The sequence below is a fragment of the Zalophus californianus genome, chromosome 17 (genome assembly GCF_009762305.2).
Source record: "Zalophus californianus isolate mZalCal1 chromosome 17, mZalCal1.pri.v2, whole genome shotgun sequence".
NCBI classification, from domain to species: domain Eukaryota; kingdom Metazoa; phylum Chordata; class Mammalia; order Carnivora; family Otariidae; genus Zalophus; species Zalophus californianus.
In genome coordinates this window covers 7,515,300-7,538,150 of record NC_045611.1, presented here as the reverse complement: position 1 = coordinate 7,538,150, position 22,851 = coordinate 7,515,300, and the positions used below count along the sequence as shown (strand labels likewise).

Genomic DNA, 22,851 nt, shown 5'->3' with positions numbered 1-22,851 from the left:
TAAAATCTCTTTTTGATAAAAAAAAAAAATAACCTAGAGAACAAAGGCACCCCTAATTTTGGCAGAAAAATACAGGATGCCCAATTAAAATCCAATTTCAGATGAAAAAAATAAGCTAGAGAACAAAGGCACCCCTAATTTTGGCAGAAAAATACAGGATGCCCAATTAAAATCCCAATTTCAGATTAAAAAAAATAAGCTAGAGAAAAAAGGCACCCCTAATTTTGGCAGAAAAATACAGGATGCCCAATTAAAATCCCAATTTCAGATAAACAACAAATAATTTTTTTAGTGTAAGTATATCCCAAATATTGCATGGGATAGACTTATGATTAAAAAAATGTTGTTTGAAATTCAAATTTAAGGGGAGCAGGCTGCATTTTTATGTGCTACATGTGACAAGAACAAGGCAGGTCCCAGAGTGTCCAAACATGAGCAGAGCTCACCTGATGGCTTCTGCAATCCGGGTACTCTCCTTTCTCCGGTCACTGGACAACCGGCCAATTAGGTAGGAGTAATCTAGGCCGCTGCAGAATACGCTGCCCACTGCACTGAGAAGTAGCAGTTTGCTGTCATCTGTGGCCGCGTTGCACAGCGCTCGCCGGACCTCCTTCATAATCTGCGGGCAGAGATGGATTGGCAGGGATGTTAAGTGTCTGCCTATACGCCAGTGGCTTTCAGACCTCAAGCCTGCCAGAGGCCTCACCCTTGAGGGCAGAGGTGAGTACATCTTCTCTTCCTGTGCAGGAAGACTCTCCCGAATTCAAGCCACATCCAGACTAAGCAAAGAAACACCAAAACCAGAGCTCCTCTGCAGCATCCCCAAAGCAGGCAAAGTGCTAAGAAGGTGGCAGTGGGGTCACTGGCCTCAGACTCGGAAGTCTGGCTTGGAGCCGTGTAATCCCTGGTAAATCCCTGCAAATCTTCTCGCAGCATTAGCCCTTTTCAAGGTGTGGGAAAAAAAATTCCTATGCACAGCCCAGGTGAGGTATGTTAGCCTTTTCTAGAAGGCTAGGTTTAATTATACTCTTGCTCATCCTTAATTCAACTAAGACTTTTGATTGGTTCGTAGGTAGCACGTGGGAAGTGGGCTTTGGCATCAGAACTCATAAAATTTTCAAGGTGCCACGGAAGACAACCATCAGACACCGATTCTGTATCCAGCTAAACTATCATCCAAAAGCAAGGGCAAGGGTAAAAATGAGGCATTTTCAGCAAAAGAATGTTTACCACTCTTAGACCCTCGCTGAGAGAATTTAAAAAGGATGCACTTCAGAAAGAAGAAAACTATATTCAGAAAAACAGACATGCAAGGAATAACAGCCAACAAATAAACGCGGTGAATGTGCTGATAAATCAATATAAGAATGACTATAAAATCATCAGACAGATATTGACCAACTGAGGCTAAGGGTTTGCACAAAGGTAGAACTGGGGTCCAGGTGGTAATAGCACATCAGATGAGAGAAGGAATGATGACCACATGCCGGGGTCCTAGGTCTGGGCATGGTGGAGAGGTGAGGGTGATGTTTAGGCTTCACTATGTGTACAGAACTTAAGGATAACTTCTTAAAAGTACATGGATTACAATGAATGGGGAGGGGGTTAAAATAAAGAAAGCTCAATCAGTCCAACTGAAGTGACAGGAGGATGGAAAAATAAGTGAGTAAGTGCAAAAAAGGCATGGTAAGAGAAAACAAGGCATGCACTTGCCTGGGTGGAGCTGAGAGTCCAACTGGGGAGACAATAAGTGAATAGGCTTTTAAGGGATCGTTATTAGTTTTTCAATAGGCATAATCATAGGGTACAATGGGAAACTACTATGGGAGCTGTGTTTTTAAAATTATACTTTTTAAAGAACCCATTTATTAAGCACTTGGAGGTGCCAGGGATTGCAACAGGTAATTTCCACGTATTTTACTCTGAATGAAAATCCCATCTAGGAGGGAATGGTATCCCCATCTTGCAGGTAAAGCAAGGGAGACTCAGAGTAGTGGTGTGAAGCTGCCCGAGGTCAGCAGCAAGAGGCAGAACCATGATACGAATCTCACCCCCAAATCCCTTCTCTTTCTACCACTCCATATTGTAGGATGAGTTAAAAAAAAATGGGTGAAAAAAAATAGGGCTGGATGTCAGTGCGAATGGAGAATCTCTCAGCCTGTGTTCTGTGAGGATGGGAGAGGCACTTTCCATTCTAACAGGGTATGAGCCACAGATTCATTTTGAACATCAAAAAAGCGAAGAGGCCACTATCTTGTGGGTCCTTTAATCCATCTGCCTCCAGAAATAGACACACTCTGAACAATCCACGAACTCTATTTCTCTGAGAGGCAAATAAAAGAAAACCCCGCTGTAAAGACGTGAGCTGCCATTCCGCACACGACTCAGAGAGCAGCCTCTCTCTCTGAGGCCACATTTACTTGTCAATTAGTAAAGACAAAATCAAACAAAACAGCCACCTCCTTTATGAGTTAAATGGAAAGTAAATTTGTGTTTCATTCATGTGATAAAAGTACAAACTATATGTATTTTTTTAATTTAAAGAACGTTATATCTAGTTAGCATAGCTTTCTTTTGCCTTTCTCGTGTCGATAACCCAATTTGGACTGATGGCTGAGGTTCCACCTCCTTGAAGGACCCCAAATTGTATAACGTACCTGGTTTGTTCAAAGTAAAACATTCTAAAATGATTACTCCCTTGCTTCCTTAAATTCCTCTGCTGCACCCACATGGTCACTTGCTAGGCTATAACCGACCAGTGCCCTCAGAGGCTCCTGGGGAATGCCTCTGTAACAAATGGTCCAAGACTGCTATGCATTTTGAAGCCCTAAATATGTTCTTGAGATTTATTGCCCTTGTTAGACCCTTGCTAGCTGTAACTTACTCCAGATGTCAGCATCTGCCAGAGAAAGCACACGCCCCTGCTACTTCTACCTTCTGATCTGCCATGGGTTGGAACCGGATAACCAAATTCATTAGAAGTAGGTTGAAAGGGGGAGTAGACCACAGTCCCTCTTTCTACTTCATCTTTACTTGCTGAAATCAGCCACCCAGGGCCCATCTCACCTGTGACCACCTTCCTGAACGCTTTCCCAAATATCCCTGACTAAACGCAAACTCTTCCTTCTCCCAACACGCCACGTGTCCCTCTGTGACCCTTGTGACAAGCCCCCTTGTAGAATGTGAGCGTCCTTGCCTCACCCTACCTCCTGCTTGACGATGATCCCCTCCATGGGAGTCATACCCTTGTGGAATGCCCTCCCCGTGGGTGTAGACCGGATCTAACGGCTCATGCCTAACCACAAGGTACAAGAATGACAGGATGTCCCGTTCAAGAGGAGACTGGGATACAAGAAGACACAGCTTGTCTTGGCTGTCCTCTTTTGCTCTCCCTCCTCCTTGGAGCTCTCAGTCTGGGGAAGCAGACCATGCCATGAGGAGCCCATATGGAGTAGCCATAAAGGGGAGACTGATGGCTCTGGCCAGCATGGACCTGCCAGCAGCCACTTGGGTGAGCTTGGAATTGGATCCTTTTCCACGCCTTCAGCAGAGACCACAGCCCCAGGCAACATGCCTTGACTCCAGGCTTTGAGAGACCCCGAGACAGAAGCATCCAACTAAGCCATGCCAGGATTCCTGACCCAGAGAAACTGAGATAATGTTCATTGTTTTAAGATGCTAAGTTTAGGGCAATTTGTTATGCAGGGATACATAACTAATACAATTCCTTAAAAGCTAAAACAGATGAGACTTCTACTTACCTGTATAACCCTTGTAACACCTAGTCCAGAACCTCACACATAAAAAAATTTAATAAATGTTTATTGATTTGAATGAGTGGCATAATATTTACCTCTTCAAGAAGCTTACAGTGTAATGGGGGTGGAACCTGATATTTAACAAATTATCACACAAATGCATGTACATTAACAACAGTAACAAGTTCCAGAAGGGAGGGGCGCCTAGTGCTGGGAAAGCTCCTGAGAGGGGCATGTCACCTGGGCAGGGATCTGGGGGCTGGGGACGGATCCCATGGAAGTAGTGGTTGAGCTGAAACCTGAATGAAGTGCAAGGCCACTAGGCAAGGATGTTTCAGTCAGAAGTACAGGTATATGCAAAGGCCCTGGGGGCAGGTGTGAGCATGAAAGAAAGCCAGGCTGACTGGAGTGCAGGAGAAGAGAAGGGGGATGTGTGGTACGAGGCAAGGAAGCTAGCACAGGTGGGCAGGTCAGAACATACCAGCCTCGCAGGCCACATGAACAGCTGTGATTCTTAATCAGAGCAACTAGGAATCACTGAGGTGTTTGAAGTATGTGCACACACATGTGCGTGCGTGCAGGTGCGTGTGTGTGTGTGTAGAAGGGGTGACTTGATCAGATTTGCATTCCTGGCAGACCACTGTGCCCACATTGAGGGGAATGGATTATAGGGTAGGAAAGATGAAAGAGCGTGCTTGTTAGCAGGTTATTACAACAATCCGGACAGAACATAATGGTCCTGATGGAAATAGAGAGAAGAAAGCCTATTAGTGGGCTATTCAAAGATGAAAGTTAATAGGCCTCAGGGGTGTGTGGATGTGGTGGGTAGATCAAGATGGTAGGAGGTGTGACTCCCACATGTCTGGTGTGCTCCCTCGGACAGGGGTGGTACAGTTCGCTGAGGCTGGGAGCACTGCAGAAAACCGGGAGTTGAGAGAGGGCTTGGCGTCTTCAATGGGGAAGTGGATGGGCTTTTAATCACCAACACTTTGGGCAATCTATTTTGCTGGTTCTTTCCTAAAGGGGCATTTTCATTATTTTCCTGGTTCTGTGCTATATTCCAGACAGGAGCAATATTACCACATACCCACTGGCCTCAGAATCTAGTTAACACACTCAGTAATGTATGAATTTCTGCCCATGAGGCCAATCCAACCAATGTCCCATATACAACTAGAAAAAGAAATTCAATTATGACATGCAGGGTGGCCTCGTCCCAGTTGCTCCATGAGTAAGTAAGGCTGGGCCTGCTGGAGGCTGTTAAATCACCTCTGCTTCATCTTAATAATGATGGGAACACTTACTGAACACTTCCTATGTGCCAGGCATTCTGTGAGCCTCTCTGCAGACATTATCTCTAATCCCACAAGCAAGATACACTATAACTTCTACAAATGAGGAAGCTCAAAGAGGCAAGGTGACTCCCCAAGGCAAGCTGGTGGAGGCAGGATTGGAACCTAGTCCACCAGACTCCAAAATCTATATTCCTCTGCTAACACCACCTCTTCTTTTCACTGAGATCTTTCTTTCAGGGCTACTTTGCCCAGCTGGCCAGCTTATCTACAGAGTCAATCCACTTTGGTTGTCGAGATGGCTGAAAACACCAGATCAGTTTTTTTTCTCCATTTTCCTCCCATTCTGTTACTGACAGACACCAATTAGGAAAGGAACCCCTAAATCACCAAACCTCCATCTCAGGAATTGGAAGCCACACATGTTCCGTGGTGAGTAGGCAATGGTTAACGCATAAAGCTACTCCAAAGAGATAGGATGAACTGGGAGACCCCATATTGATTCAATTTATCGAAGGAAAATGCTGTGCCTTTTAAAAGCATGCTTTCAAAAAGTAGTGAAGGAGAAAAAACTCCGAGAAGAGTTGGTCTCGTACAGATGTTTCACACTGAACTTAAAATAACAAGGCTTCCAGGTGTATAAACGTGTGAAGGGCAGCCTCTGGGGTAAACCTTGATGGTTTACACCACTTTCTGAGGGTGTAAGAGAGAGACCCCAAAAGACCATGCTTAGAGGAGGGGCAGCAAGTGACCAGCAGCCCCACAAACTGCAAAGGTTTTAGCTACATCTCTTGCCTTAAGGCAATCATAGTCCTGACTATCACACACACAGTCCCTTGAAGGAACTATAGTTTACGTAAATCATAATGATAAGACATGTGATTACAAGTTCAAGGACACAGCACCTCCCACCCCACCCCACTTGCTGGGCCTCCCCAAGTGTACCGGATACACTGGGCAATGCCAGACCACCCTGCCGAGCCCAGTCTGGGCAGATGGCCACTCCTTGACTGTGTCCCTGTGGTTAACACACCTCTGTGGTTTAGCCTCTGTGTCTTCACTACTACTGTGGAATCAGTACAGGATATCACAGGACAGGGAAAGGGAGGTGGGGACTTTGCTGTCTTCCATGGGCCAGGTGCTGGGCTGAGTGTGAGAAACAATATGGTGGGCACGGGTGGCAAGGGTCCTGCCCCCTTAAGCTGACGGGACCCTAGGCCTAAGTTCTCTAAACCTGCATTGTCTCATCTGTAAGAGGTGGATCAGGAGAACCGTACATCAGAAGGGTCCTGGGAGAAGGAAATGGGATAAGCGGCAAATTCAAAAGACAAAGAGCCGCTGGTAGCTGGTGTGGTCAAGGTTTTTGTCATTGACCCCTCTGCCGCCTTGTGGCAGTTTGGTCTAGTTGGGGAGGGCTTCTTGGATGAGTCTTTTCCCACATTTGCACCATCAAGAATCTCTTAAAAAACATTAATCATTTCTTCATTGCTCCCACTCAGTACCCCAGATCTTAAACGGTGCTATCTATGTAACGGCATTAAATATCCACTGTCTCCCCATTCTGTTCACCTAAAATATAAGCATGGTTAGCATTAAAAAGGTAAGGTGGAAGAAACAGGTAAAAGGGACTTCATCAAAATTTTAAACATCGTACATCCAAGGACGCCATCGAGAAAGTAACAAGTCCCAGAATGACAGCGTATTTTCAGATCATACGTCTGACAAAGAAGTCTTAAAACTCAACAGTCAAAAACAATTTAAGGAACAGGCAAAAGATGTGAATAGACATTTCTCCAAAGAAGACAGACAGACAGACAGCCAATAAGCTCACGAAAAGATGCCCAATATCATTAGTCATCAGGAAAATGCACATCAAGACCTCAGTGAGATGCCACCTCACACCCACTCCAACAGCCAAATAACAAGAACAGATAATAACAAGTGTCAACAAGGATGCGGAGACACCAGAGCTCTTGGCCAGTGGGAATGGAAAATGGCACAGCCACCGTGAAAAACAGGCCGGCAGTTCCTCAAAAAGTTAAATACGGAGTTACCATATGACCCAGCAGTTCCGCACAGAGGAATATAGCCAAGAGCACTGAAAACACGTTCACACGCAAACTCGTACACAAACGTTTGCAGCGATACTCATCATAACACAGTAGTCAAAAATGGAACCAATACAAATGCCCATCACTGTCCATCAGTCGATGGACAAAATGTGGCATATCCATACAAGGGAAGGAAGGAAGCACAGACGTGCACTACCCCATGGATGAACCTTGAAAACACTATGCTCGGTGCAAGGAGCCGGTCACAAATCACATATAATACACTTCCATTTACATGAAATGTCCAGAATAGGCAAATCTGTAGAGACAGAAAGTAGATCCGTGGTTGCCGGGGACCATGTGAGGGAAAATGGGGAGGGGATGGCAGTGGGCATGGGGTTTCCTTTGGGGGTGATGGAAATGTGCTGGAACTAGATCGTGGTGATGGTTACATGACCTTGAGAATATACTTAAAAAGTGTACATGTTAAAAGGGTGAAATTCATGGTATGTGAATTCTATCTCAATTGAAAAAAAAATAAGTGAGCTGAGTGAATAGGATTCCTTCCAAAGCAAGGAAATTTGACACACTTGAAAAAGCCCAAGATATGGTGTTTAGAGTCTGGGGCTGCCCTCTGACTAAAGCTGGGACCCAGATTGGTTTTCTGAAACTCTCCACTTACTGGGGTCTTCATCTGTAAAATGGGATAGTATCATTACTTGGTCATATAGATCAAATGGATAATGTATGCAAAGTGATTAGCACATGGTGTCCCACAGTCAAGTTTGCATGTGTGTTGGCTATAGTCACTGGCTCCCTGATGGAACAAAGAGAGAGCCAGTGCCCCATTCTGAATGAGAAGCCCTCTCCAGCCTGACCCTCCCCTCAGGTCCCCTGTCTCTCACCTCAGGGGTCAGTGCGTTGTTGTCCGAGGTCTGGCTGGACAGCAGGATGTGTGTGAACCCCTCTTCCTTCCGCACGACAATGTCCCGAAACCTACAGTTGCTTTCGTTCTGGCGGACGCTGTACCTGAGCCTCTTGTCAAAGACATAGTCCTTCTCTGCTTCCAGCTTCCTCTTCACGGGGCTGTGCAGGTTTAATCCCCCGTTGGTCAGAGCAGAGCCTTCCAAAATCAGATAACCAAAGTGAGAAACTGACATAGGAACAAGCACACGAGAGGGTGATCACAAAACGTTCAGGCTGGATGTGGCTGGGACCTCCATGCACCCTCTGTTCTTGGGTGGAGAAGGAACCAGGGCTTAACTGCTTCATCTCCAAATGTGAACCAGGACAGAGAGCGCTCTCTGTGGAGGGCCCCAAGGGATGACCCTTGATCCCCCTCCCACACATCTACCATGAGCCTCCGCCTCTGCTCATGCGCCTTCAGTAGCAAGGAACCCACTACTTTGAAAACTGATAGCCACAAAACAAAACAAACAGACCAACCAAAACACTGCAGCTTTATTCATAATCACCACAAACTGGAAGCAACCAATATGTCTTTCACTAGGTGAATGAATAAACAAACTGGTACATTCGTAGTGTGGAATATTATTCAGCCATAAAAAGAAATTTGTTAGCAAGCTGTGAACGTACACAAATGAATCCTGGATGCTATTTCTAAGTGAAAGAGGCCAGTGTGAAGGGCTAGGCCTGGCACAATTCCCATTACACAGAATCAGCCAAACGATCAGTGGTTTCCAGGGATCAGGCAGAAGAAGAGAAGATGGAACAGGGAAAACATGGGGTATTCTGAGGGCGGTGAAACGACAATGATGAATGTGGGACATTAAACCTTTGTGAAAACCCAAAGAACTTTGCCGCACAGACAGTGAAGCTTAAAGGATGCAAATTAAAAAAAATAAATTTAGAAGACTGGGGAAATCCAAGGATGGCATGCAGCATGTGATCAAAGAATCGAACCGTATGACCAACGTGTGAACCACCTCACCCAACGGGGGCGGGAGGCCCTCGGCACCTCAGAAACCCTAGGAATGACTGGAGTCTGTAAAACTAAAGGCAAGATAGCCCATAGAGAAAGCTTGTCCTCCAGCTGGTGAAGCCCATTCCCGTGGAGGTGGATGAGAGTTCAGATTCTGATACCATTATCCATGTGTCCTGGGACTGAATGGTTAAATGAATGGATGGCAGATGGTAGGAGCAACGCTTCTCACAGCTGGAGTGGGAGTTTACAGATCAGCAAGGGGAGAGGGCTAGAAGGATCCATGTGGCTGTGGGTTCAGAGTGGAAGACATCAGGATGAACTCATGTTTAGCTTAACACAGATACAGATAGTTACATGTGGACACAGTTACAGGTACGTGTGCGTACGCAGGGCACTATACACATGTGTATTTCCTCCAACTGTCAGCTGAGAGGGCCCAGAACCATCGACACCCCAATAGCAGCGAGCATACCAAGGGCCCAAATGTTGGTTTCTGATACGATTCCCAGTAAAAGGAACCAGGACTCCCTGAAGAAATGGCAGATTCCAGGCCTGGGGCAGGAAACACAGAAGATAAGCTTGTAGTGGTGGGAAGGAAGGAAGTAGTAAAAAAATAAAAAATAATAATCTCTGCAGTGAAGAGACATGTCAAAAGGACAGAGGCGCCAACTGAAAGAGCTCCCAATGGCCAAATGTGCAACAACGTGAGCAACACAATAGACTAGAATTGCATTATAACTGAAAGTATAAAATCAATACCCGTGAGTCCATACTGATGCCAGTAAATAATCAAATTCATAAATAAATGGGGGGAGAAGAGACAAATCTCCCATGCAGAGGAAGTCCAAACAGTTTCTGTAGATTCTCTGCCTGCAGAGAGGTGGAGCCTAAGTCCCCAGTTGTTAAGTGTGGGCTGAGCCGGTGACTTTCTTCCGCATCGCACAGCATGGAAAGTTGGGGGACGGGGGTCGTAACTAGACAGTGGAGAAACCTGACTGGGGCAGATGGAGAAGCCAAAGCCCCTCAGCCAGGTGACGGAGACCAACAACAGCAGTGATGAGTCACGGTGATGGCGTGTGCCCTCAACACAACGTGTGGTCTTCCCCCCCCCAAAAAAAACCCTACATTCCCCCATTTCTAGGCATGAGAAAAAGATCGAACAAATTCAAATCGAAGGGCACTCTATGGAATACTTCCATCAGTACATTTCGAAACAGTCAAGGTCATCAAACACCAGGAAAGTCGGAGAAACCATCACAGCCCAGAGGAGCCTGAGGAGACATGACAACTTACTGTAATGTGAGATCCTACATGGGATTCTGGAACAGACGTTAAGCAAAAACTAAGGAAACCTGAATAAAGTAAGGACTTTGGTTAATGACAACGTATCATGACTGGTTCATCAACTGTAGCAAATGCACCACTCTAAGGTAAGATGTTAATAACGGGAGGGAGCTGAGTGTGGCATATAGAGAAACTCTGTATTACCCTCCCAATATTTCCGTTAAGTCTAAAACTGTTTTAAAAAGTGAAGTTTACTTTATTTTAAAATTAAGTTAATAATAATAATTTTTTAAAGACCGAACAAAACAGTTCTCAGGCAATTCTGACATGCAGGCAGGTTTGAGAACCTGACCAGCGGTTCTTACACTTGAACGTGCATCAGGATCACCTGGAGGACTGTTAAAATTCCACCTGCTGGGCCCCACCCCAACCACTGCTGCCACTGCTTCAGCAACCAGGCTCTGAGAACCAGGGTCCAGACAAATCAGGGGGTCATCCGTCACTAGGCACCTCCCTGATGCTCAGGTGAGCCCTCTGCTTGAACACTGGTGAAAGTCTGAAGATCTTGTTGAGTGTCCCCATTGCTGCTGGGGGTGGTGGGTGACTGCCCCACGCAATCGGTGAGTTGGGCACTGCAGGGAGGTAGGAGGAGGGGGTACGAGGAAACACAGAGAGGGACTTACTACTTGTTGGAGCCTTCCATTTAGTTTTTGGCAGGGATGCTGGAACCCAATCAGAAGCTGGCCCCCCAAAGCCCAGCCTGCCCCGTACTTGGGAAAATTACTGCGTGGACAGAGTGAACATGCCCTGGTGGCTGATCCTCTGAGAGCAGCTTAGGAGTATCAAGAAAGAGAACATATTTAAAAGACCTAGGACATAGTAAGCAATGTATGAATGGTGGCTCTTACTTGCTTTATAATCATTATTGCCTGGCTCAGCACAAAAGTAATCCAGCAATATTTTCTGCATGAACCCTGTCTCCCCAACAACACTGTAAGCATCTTAAGGGCAGGATCACTGTCACACACAACACAGCCCAGCATAATACCTGTGCACCAAGAAATCCACGGGAATTATTCCGTGGCCCCTGGAGCCTTGAGTCACCCTGGGGGTGGACTCAGATCCTTACTTAGCCTCGTGGGCCTCAGAATCTCAAGAACCAAGTCCAAGGCAGGGAGCAGGAAATGATTCCCCGGACGGACCCCTCCTCCTACACACCGGGTCCCCACCCAGGTGGGCGCCCAGCCACAAAGTGGCAGAGAAGCAGCGGGGCCTGTGTTGTTGGGCAGCTTCCTTGAAGCCTCCTCCTTTTGTACTGTTCCATTACTCAAAGCAACTGGGCTTTGTCAAGCCCCACTATGCGGGTAAAATGATTCAATGAACTCCGGAAAGTAAACGCAAGCATTTAATTAAAAGGCTGGTGTACAGGGAGCTGTTTCTTCAGGGTTAACCTCAAAACCTTCGGCTCCTCGGAAGAGCTCCCTAATTGGAGCTGGCCAGGGTTTCTGCAGCGGCCCGGGCAGATCCGTGCCATGGCCTTGCTGGAAGAGGTTAGCATATCACAGGAGCTGCTCTTGGAGGGCACTGGCTCCCGCCTGTGAGAAGTCAGAAGCTCGGGGCTTGTGCAGGTCAGTGCCTTCCAAGTCTGGAAGGTCCGCCCCCTCCCCCAATCAAGTCAAGGCACTAATTAACAATTGTATGAGAGAGGAGGACGGGAGGCTTACCTTTTGTGAGCAGTTGTCTAGGTTGTCTACAAATTTCTCAACAGGCCTATGAAACTGCCTGTCTTTGTCTATTTTGCAGGTGACGAAAAGTGAGTAACTGGCTGGAAGTCACAAAGATTTTAAGTGGTGGAGCCAGGGCTGGAGTCAGCTCTCCCTCATTTTATTTGTTCATTTGAAATCTGATTATTTATCACCTCCTATGGACCGGCTAGAGGCTAGATGATGGAGATCCAACAAAAATCAGAGAGCTAAGGTCCCTGCCCTCACAGAGTTTGCTTCGGGTCGGGGAGATGAAAAGTCAACAAGGAAACTATTACCTAAAATTGGGACACATGAGAAAATATCAAGTGACGTGACAGAGAATAATGGGGGCGGGGGGGGGGGGGGTCTCTGAGTTCAAAGCCTGTGGTCTTTCTGCAAGAGCACAGGATAAAGCAGCCCCGAAAGGACCATCTGACCAAATAAACCACAAAACTACCTGAGGAAAACAGACCTCTTTATTCTCTATCAGGCCACTGGGCTCCCACTTCTGATGGTGACTTGAAGGATGTACCATCTCTGGGCCAAAAAGAGCCTCCTTGAGAGCCTGAATTCACATCTGAACCTAAGCGGCTAACATGGGCCCTGCATTTTAGGAGATTCCGAGCAAAGCTGCCCTCCAGAGACCCTCAGGTGCTGGCCTCACACCGAGCTGCCCTCAAAGCCTCTCCCCCTCTGTGGCATCATGCTTCCTGAGACTGTGGCGGGCTGACCGGAAAGACACCACGGGAAACAGAACATGCTGGAAGCATGGAAGCTGAGGGCTCTGCAGCCAGACAGCATGGAAATTCCAGCCCCGTATTTGCTAACTGGGGGAAGCTGGGAGGCCACATGAGCTCTTGAGCATTGGCCTCCTTGATGAGAAGATGGGGCTAACAGGGCCTGCTTTTCAGGGTTGTTTTGAGTTCAGTTACAGAGCCAATAGGGGATTAGCAAGTGCCTAGTCATCCTAGGTACTTCACAAACGTTGGCTGAAGGACCCCAAGTCATTCCAAAAAAGAAGAATTAACTGCTGAGCGCTCCTCCTCCCAGCCTCTAAGGCTGAGGCACAGACCCAGGCCAGGATGCGGTGTTCCAGACACAGAGAGCTGACCGCCCTGTGAGTCCAAAAATCAGGGGGAAACCCAACAATAGGCCAGCCTTCAGCCCCTCACATGCCTTCTCATGAGCCGCAAGGCTGGGCGGCTCACTCATCCACACTCTGTGCCCCCATTACCCATGTGTGGATTGGGAAAAAAACATTCCTGCCTCACAGGATTGTTGCCAAGTAAAGGAAGTGACGGCAGCTGCATTCCTGGGACACAGGACAGTTTCCTTCCTTCTTTTCCCCTCAAACCTTCCCACATTCCTTCCTTCAGGGTAAGTACAAAGGAGTTTTTGACGTTAAGAAGGTTCCATAAAATCACGCTCTGACACAGCCCCTCTGCTCCAAACACGCGGAAGTGGCAGATAAATACTGGGCTCGCAAATAAGATAATCATCTCTGTGCGTGAGACGCAGAATGTCGACACAAAGCACTACATGGCGCTGGGGGCTGGGAGTGCTGGGCAGGAAGCACACTCCAGGGCGGCAGGAACCAGTGTCCCACACAAGACGGAAGAGGGGACCCAGGCCCAGGGCTTGACCCCAGGGGATGGCCCGAGGCCCCCTCCATGAAGGCAGGCCAACAATAAGAAAACCACCTGCTGCCCACAGCCACAGCTTTGTTGGGAGCTCCGGGCCAGGTGGAGGCAAACACAAACTATCAGAGAGGGAGGGGGGGAAGAGAGAAAGCAAAGAAAATCAAAACACAACTTTCCCTCTTAACACGAGCCTGTACACCAAAATTCCAAAACCTGCAGACATCTAACGCTTAGAAACCAAGCCAACAAAATCAACACTTATGACATGAGTTACTCCAAAGAAGATAAAATGAGTATCATGGAACAATCTGACAAGGACTTTAAAACAGGAATGTTTTGAATGCTCAAAGTGACAGATGAAAGGGGAAAAAAAAATAGATTCATTGAAAATAAACAAGAAATTCTCAAACAAAAACAGAAGAAAAAAAAAAGGGTGGTAGTAAGGTAAAGAACAAATGAGAAGAAAAATGGCAAATGGGAGAAAAATATTTGCATATCATGGATAAAAGACTAAGACCCCCAGATTGTAAGAAGTTTTAAAGACGAGACAGAAGGCCCCAAATTCCTCCTTTAACAAAGAGTGGACAGAAGATAGGGGCAGGCACCTACAAATATTACATGAAAATAGCCCTTAAACATAAAACCTCAATTTTCTTTGATAATGCAAATTAAAATCCCAAAATAATGGAGTAAGAATTAAAACTACACTGAGACACCATTTCTCACCCACCCACTTGGTGGAAGTTCAAAATCCTGACACTCTGCTCTGCTACAGAGGATGTGGGGAGTCGGGCATTCTCTTAATTGTGGGTGGAAGGCAAAATGGCATAAAAGCAATGGCAGGGAATTTGGCAACATGTGACAAAGCTGTTTATGCACTTACTCTCAAGCCAGCAATCCAATTCTGGAAACATGACATCAACATAAATCTCTAACAGTACAAAAATAAATGTGCCTACGATGACTCCTTACAGCACTCTTTGCAATTGCAAAATATTGGAAACTATTTAAATATTGAAGCATGGGTTGGGGACAGAAACTAGGGTGCATCCACACGATGGAATACTACGCAGCTGTAAAAAAGAATGAACACTCTCTCTATGCACTAATAGGGAGTGGTTTCCAAAATATATCTTCAAGTGGAGAGAGACCAGGTGCAAAAGTACTTCACATTTAGTGTAAGAAAAAAAGGGAAAGAGATAAATCTGATTTTTTTTTTTAGAAAGAAACACAGGTGGAATATACCAGAAGATGATGAAAATATAAGTGGGCACAAGCCGTTTGGCAGGGAGAATAGAGGAGAAGGGGGAGGGGAGAGATGACATTGTTCTGAGTACATTTTTTCTGTTTTAAGTCCTGTAAGTATATTAAAGCATGTCAAGAAAATAAAATCAGGGAGGATGAAGAATAACTGAATGCAAACAGAAAGAGAGGAATCTAATCCTCTCTCAAATGAATAACATAAGCACACTGGGGGAGGGTAGAGAACCAATATAAGTAACTTTTGAATACAAAATTATGACTTATACACCCTTGAACTCTCCCCCTAGTGGGTTTGTTTTCACAGAGCTTAGGGTGGAACAATTCCAGAATTATTTTATAGGCAGTATAGGGTTGAGCAAATGAGTAAATGTGTGATGTTGTGGAGAGACAGGGTTCACTCAATGGAAGAAGGGTCAAACAAATACGGATTGGGAATGGTGAGGAAGAAATCAGTGGGATTGGAATGGAAGAAATTTGGACCATAATAGAAAAAATTGGAAAATGGATCATAGATTAAATTATTGTACCAATGTTAAGTTTCTGAAATTTGTAACTGTACTGTAGTGGCTTAAGAGAGTATCCTTTTTCTTAGAAAATACCCATACTGAATATTAAGGGATAAAGAGGCATGATGCATGCAATCCATACTCAAATGGTTCAGAAAAAGAATAATAATCTGTATATAATTTATAGTAACTTATCAATTATAGTAACTTCTGAGTGTGTATGTATGTAAGTCTATATCTAAACATATATACACATACATATACATAAACATATGGAGAAAGAGAGGGCAAACATGATTAAAATGTTTAAAAAAACCCAATGAATGTGAAAAGAGCCTCTTTACGATGTTTTCTGTAAGTTTTAAAATTACTTCAAAGCAAAAAGTCAAACACACTTTTAAACAAATATCCTGCAAAATAAGAATCAAACTAAAATTCCATTCATGGGATAACTCTAAGAAAAGAATATATGAAGAGGTAATAGCTGAGTATTTTCTAGAACTTAAAAAAAAGGGCAAGTTCTTAGTTTGAAAGAGCACTCTGGTTACTAAGCAAGATGAAGACACAAATGATAATGAAACTGCAGAATGTCATGGGTAAAGAGAAGATCTTAAAATGTAGCCTGGAGAGGGAAAAAAAAAAATCACATTATCAGGAAGGGTTTACAGACTGATAGCAACAGTGACAACACTGGCCTGGGAAAAAAAAGGAACTTCTGCCAGCATCTTCTTCTGCTGAGAAAACCAGTACCAACCAAGACTTTTATACCCAGCTAAAACAGCATTTAAAGGCCTGCGTAAGTGGGCATTTTTCAGATACCCCAATGCCAACAGCATTTATCTACCAGAGTCTAAAGGAATTACAAAGAGAAACTTCACCATGTAAAACAGTTAATTCAGAGGAAGACACAGGACTCAAGAAACAAAACTGGTCTTAAAAATTTTCAATATGTGAAAAAAAATTCATAAATGTAATCACTTGTATTGAAAATAATAAGCACAATCTTTGGTGTTTAACAACATTGGGTGTACAAAACAAAAACAAGGTGTCCAATGAGAATTTAAAGCCAAGTAGTATCCTCCTTGCTATATCCAATAGGAGGACATCCTATTTGTTTGAAAAAAATTCACAGTTGAGTATGAATGCTAAAATTTAAGAATACAAATACAGTATGTGGCTGACTTCCAAGTCAGCCTAGTGCGAGGGAACCTATAAAATGTGCAGTTCAATAAAAAAGCTTCAAAATGTCAGGGAATGGGGATGGGAGAAGGAGCAGAGAAACAGAATGCAAAATAGAAAAAAAATCCAAATATATTAATAATTGCACTAATCTGTGAGAAGATTAGGTTAATATATTAAAAGATAGAGATGATCAGATTGAACAAAAGATGAAAGAATCCAGGTGGGTGAAGGATTCCCTAAGGAGAGACCTTTAAAGACAGAAAAAGTCATCTCAGCTCAGCTATAGGGAAGAGGAAACTGGGCCAATCAACTGAGAAATGGAGGGACGGCTCCAAAACTATCAAGAAATGGCGTGCAGCTATCAATCACAAGAAGGAAAGGTGTGTCAGGAAATGCACTGCAGTTTGTAAGATCCACAAAGAGAAATAGGAAAACAAGGGAAGCTGCCTTGGGATGGGGGAGGGCAGAGGTAAAGGGCTGGAGGGGGCCACAGAGGACGGCGTAGACGAGTGGTGGACCACAGGAGACTTCTACCACACAGTATCAGGTTTCAGGAAACACGTGCAGTCCAGGCAGGGTTCGGGGTCTCTGCCCATTTTCCCCACCAAGACCACGTCAAACCTCAGGTGCAGAAGGGCACAGGGAGGAAGGGAGGGAAAGTTCAAACAGATCACCAGAGGATCCCAACTGAGGGATGCACTATCCATGCTACTTCCACACTTACATGGTCTCTTTCAGGAACTCAGGCACCTCTTTGATTATCACAGGCAGCGGGGCTAGGAGAGATCTCTACACCTGCCCAGAACTATCCAAAATGGAGACTTCAGGGTCAGTACAGCCTCATCTCCAAAGTCCTTTCTCTCGATGGCTCACTATATGCAATACCTATATGTTGTTGGGTACTTAGTACGCAATTCACATAGCTTACCTCATCTAACTCTAACACTAACCCCATAAGACACAATTTTATCCCCACTTTACAGAAGAGTAAACCAAAAGCCAAGGTCATCATGCCAATCAGACAGTGCCAGGATAGGGTTTAACCTCCAGCATCTTGATGTCAAACCTGATGCTTAATTCAAGCACCAGGGCTCAAATCTAACACTAGTCCTGGGCCATCCCACTGGTGTTGGTTCTGCTTTTCTTTAAGAGCCCAGTCTTTACTGAACAGTGCAGGAAGGAAAATTTGGACATTACACCTGGACAGGTGTCATGTGATGCTATTACCAAGCCGACCTCATTTTGCTGTGTTATCATCATCTGTACACCTGCTTGATGCCCCCACTGAACTCTCTGGGGACAAGCCTGAGAGTTACTCACTTCTGCACCTGCAGGACTGAGCACAGTGCCTGGTAAATAGCAATTGCTCTACGAAGTGCTCATCAGGGAAATGAATGAGTGAAAAACAAATGGAGCAACTCCATTGTACCACGTGCCAACTTCGTAATTAACACTCCTGACGTTGGGATGCATTCCATATTCATTTCTCAATGTACTGGTCACACTTCAACACCTTTGTACTAGTCCCGTGCGTGAAAACATTTGTTTTTTTGAAATCAGATTGATCTTACACCTAGATGACTCATATCACACCTGGCCCTTCTGCCTCATGGCAGCTGAGCGAGATCTCACCTTTCAGAGACACCCAGGGAAACAACACAATGTCAGTGCTATGAATTTTCCTTCCCTTGCACAGAAACTAGTAATACCATTCATGGTCTGAGCCATCAGAACACAGAAGGAAGAGGTCAAGAAACCGGAGCCCTTCTCTGTTCTGGAATACCCATGCGCTAAAGGCCTCACTCCTCTCAAGGCTGCTCTGCTGTTACCTGCTTGGGAAGTCTTCCAGAGCAGCTCATCCCTCTCCTTGTGGCTGTTTGTACATCCTTCTTCTTTTACAGCCTTTACTCTCCCTTCCACCATCCACTCAGCACATAATTAGTGAGTGCCTAAGAGATGTCTGGCACCTGGGACACGGTGATGGGCAGAAACAGACAGGGATCCTGCTTTTCAACAGAACGTCCCACCATGATGGAAATGTTCTATGCCTGCACTGCCCAATACAGCAGCCAACAGTTGCACACAGCTATTGAAATTTTAAAATTTATGTTTAATTTTCATTAACTGAAATCTCACCACATGTGACTGGTAGCCACCATACTGGACAGTGCAGGTCATCATGCTGCAGGATAATTATCTTGCATACCTTGTAAATCCTGACATACCTCTTCTGGACTGTCTGACTCCCACCCCACCCTCAGACAGAGTCATAAAGACAAAGGCCATGTTGGTCATTCTTAAATCTCCAGGACCAGTGCAGCCCAGCACACAGACATGGTTCAGGCATTGCTGAACCCAATCAATGAGTGGATTAAGGAATAAGTCCTAGACATATAATAGAGGATCTGCAGAAGTTTCCATCTCCCAACCCAAGGAGAGGGAGTGAGAACAAGAGGCCGGAGAGCAGGATAGGGGTCTGCTACTGGCCCCATGGAAAGATGCAAGCCCAGGCATCACCCGTCCTGCCCATTCTCCCTACTACTCCAGTCATGATCAGTGCCTCGGGAAGCAGACAGATTCACAGAGAGGTGGGACGGCTGGGACCACCTTAAGGGTAAGTCACACTGGAGCACCTTCAGCTACAAACTATGGCAGAGGGGTGGGTGGTAAGAAGGCTTAAAGTAAACAAAAGAGAAGACTCATCAGTTCCACAGTTGAGCGAAACCATCACTTTGTTGACTGTAGGGTTAGGGTTTTCCAGCTGCAGTTCTTAGAAGAGAAAGTGATAGTTCTTGTGCATGAGAGCCATTTCCTGGTCTGTGGTTGACTCACCCAAGATCCCTAAAGCGTTGTGGACGGTTCTGACAGCACCCCGAGAGGGGAAGGCGGGGGTGGGAGTGGGGGTGCAAGGTTTACACGGCCAGCGCATCGGAAGGAATCAGACCCAGCAGTTGGGGACAGCGGTGTCTTTCAACAGAAGCATGGCTGGGCAGTCAGGATCTTCAGAGGGGACGAGGGGGGGACCTGAAGTTGAAAACACCCTCTGTCACTGCACCCACTAGTGTCACGAAGAGTTCAAAGTACCCAACCTGCCCCTGAACTCAATATGTGTGTGTTATTTCAAGCTGGTCACGGTCCCAGCCCCAGTCCCCAAGTACAGAATCCCTGAATTCAAAAGCAAAGTCCAAATTGATGAATTTTTAAAAATCATACTTAGTCATGTTAGCCATCATCTGGCATGTTATAATGATGCCTCTTGACATGTCATGAATTTTAGGGAAGTTGAGGTTCCAACATTACTTAGAATTGCTGGGAGGGATAGAGCCTCCACAAGAGGCAGAGTTTGTCCTTGACTCACAGACCTTCTGTCTGCAAGGCCATCCTTGCCCAGCTACCTCCAGAGTTGACAGCAAGTTTAAACGAGAAATCTAATCCTTTCTGCAACTGGGATTTCTATTAAGGAGTCCACTGCGTATTCTCTTCCATAGCAAAGGACTACACAAAACACAGAAATGCAACCCAAATGAAATGCACTCTGAGAAATGGACCCGCGGTACTCTTGACGGGGGGCAGGGCCAGGAGGGGCAGGGCCAGGGGCGGTGGAGGGGGGAGCTCAGGCGTTTAATTAAGAGCCTGCGAGACCCCAGAATATTAAGGGAGAAGAAGCGTAGCAAGGAGGGCCCTCACGGCGGATGGTGAAAGCAACTGTCAGAAAGACAAGGGAAAGGGGGTTGCTGCTGCAAAGAACCTGACAAAACATTAGCTCTCCATGTCATGTCCCCAGGAGCAGGGAGTGCAATGTGAGAACGCGGGACAGCCCAAGGTGGGGGGGGGGGGGGGATGACAGTGACATAGTGAACGGGGGCGGCGGGGTGAACCTGGCACAGGACCCACATCTTACAGCAGCAAGGGATTCTCACTTTCTCCCTTTTGTCCGTTCATGCATCCACTCCCTCATTTGGCAGGTGTTTCTTAAGCACCTATAAAAGGCCCAGCACTGCGAGGTGCTGGAAACACAGCTGTGAACAGAACAGAGACCACGCCCGCCTTCATGGAGCTCAGGATCGCATGGAGTGAGGGAAGCGGAGAGCACTACATGATCAGGTTGTGACCCTTACACACTGAGGTACGTGCTGTCCATGAAGAAATACTGCTCTATGTGTGCAAACAAACTGGACTCCGACTGACACGGGGAATCGCTCTTTGGGTGAGCCATGAAGGAGGAGGAGAGCTCAATCGCCCACATGAGGGCTGGTGGGAGGGGAACACACACACAGAGCACAGGGAGACAGGTGTGGACAGGGCGCCAGGCAGGCTGGATCGGGTAGGCTCTGGAGGCCTTGCAGAGTCTGGGTTCTATGAAGGACTTCCTCAGCCTCTTCCAGAAAGAATCCAAAAACACCCTCCTACTGCAGGCTCCACCTGTCTGGTTCTCCAGCCAACCCTGACTGCACAGGGAACTCCCTGGAGCTTCAGCCTCCCCTGCAGGGTAGACTACAATTGGCTGGACTGCCACATTCCTTGTGATATGGCTCCAGGCACCCACATGTGGATCCTTGGCTCTGTAGCCCCGTGCCTTCCGTCACCAGCCCTACCATCCCTGCCTTCTTCCTGACTCATTCTGGCTCCTTCTATCAGATTTCAACTTGTGCCTCACCTCCTCCAAGAAGCCCTCTCTTTGGAAAACAGTGTGGAGGTGCCTCAGAGAATTAAAAATAGAGCTACCCTATGACCCAGCAATTGCACTCCTGGGTATTTACCCCAAAGACACAGATGTAGTGAAAAGAAGGGCCGTATGCACCCCAAAGTTCATAGCAGCAATGTCCGCAATAGCCACACTGTGGAAAGAGCCGAGATGCCCTTCAACAGGCGAACGGATAAAGAAGATGTGGTCCTTATAGACAATGGAATATTACTCAGCCATCAGAAAGGATGAACATGGATGGGACCGGAGGAGATGATGCTAAGTGAAATAAGTCAAGCAGAGAAAGTCAGTTATCATCTGGTTTCACTTATGTGTGGAACATAAGGAATAGTATGGAGGACATTAGGAGAAGGAAGGGAAAAATGAAGGGGGGGATCGGAGGGGGAGACGAACCATGAGAGACTCTGGACTCTGAGAAACAAACTGAGGGTTTCAGAGGGGAGGGGGGTGGGAGGGGATGGGTTAGCCCGGGGATGGGTGTTAAGGAGGGCACGTACTGCGTGGAGCACGAAAACAATGTTATATGAAAACAATGGATCATGGATCGCTACATCAAAAACGAATGATGTATTGTATGGTGACTAACATAACATAATAAAATAAAATAAAATAAAAAAAGAAGCCCTCTCTAACTCCCTGCCCAAGATGGCTTAGGCATCCCTGCCTATAGTTACTTCAAGATCATCTGCTTATCTCTCCGTGGTACTGGGAACTAGAGTTATTTGTCTAAATAGTGCCTGGCATATCACAGTCACTCGACGAGGACTGGTTGAGTTAACATCTATTAGAAAGGAGTGATACCCACAATCTGTTAAGTGCTCTAAAACGCAAGTAGGAAAATACAAAGATCCAGCTAGAAAACCGGGAGAGGTTTGAAATAATAGGAGCTAGTATTTATCAAATGTCTACCCTAGGGCAGGTAATATTCTTAGGGCTTTCTGTGAAGGAGTTCACTTATTCTGTACCCTAGTCCCATGAGACAGGACTGTATCTGCAGTTTATGAATGAGGAACTTGGCCCAGAGAGGCTGAGCCACTTGCCAGAGGCGATGCAAACGAATGCCTTGGTCTACCCACCACACTGAGCGTTGGTGGCCAGACGAGGTTCGGGCCACTAGCAGGGAGAGAAACACCCCCGGCAGGAAAACAAGAAGAGGCTCAGGCTCATTTGTAAACTGAAATCACAACGACAGAGCTTGGAAAAGCATGACGAAGACTTGGCAAGAGCTAGGGTTGGCAAGAGGGTGTCTTTGGAGGCAGCTTAAAATGTCTATCAGAGAGAGGACAGTCTGGACACTGGAAAACTCCGGGCAGCTCAAAAGGGGAAGCAGATCCACATGCCTGACACAAATGGGTTTTTAAGTTAAATCAAGATGTTCTCATCATTTCCAGTCTTTACTTGGATGTCACCTTCTCACCAAGGCCTCAGATTCTTGTTGTGTGTGTGTGGTGTGTGTTCCTTTTAATCTGAGGCCCACAGG

The 22,851-nt window shown here is 46.0% G+C and overlaps 1 protein-coding gene across 1 annotated transcript in view; it reads right to left on the bottom strand.

Moving 5' to 3' along the window:
• CDYL2 (chromodomain Y like 2) overlaps nt 1-22,851 on the bottom strand; it is a 153,985-nt gene that overhangs the window by 19,470 nt on the left and 111,664 nt on the right. Inside the window, exons 3-4 of the mRNA XM_027618671.2 lie at nt 8,007-8,224; nt 447-619 (exon numbers count right to left, since the gene is read on the bottom strand). Coding sequence (XP_027474472.1) covers nt 447-619; nt 8,007-8,224 — 391 coding nt within the window. The remainder of the gene's footprint in view (nt 1-446; nt 620-8,006; nt 8,225-22,851) is intronic.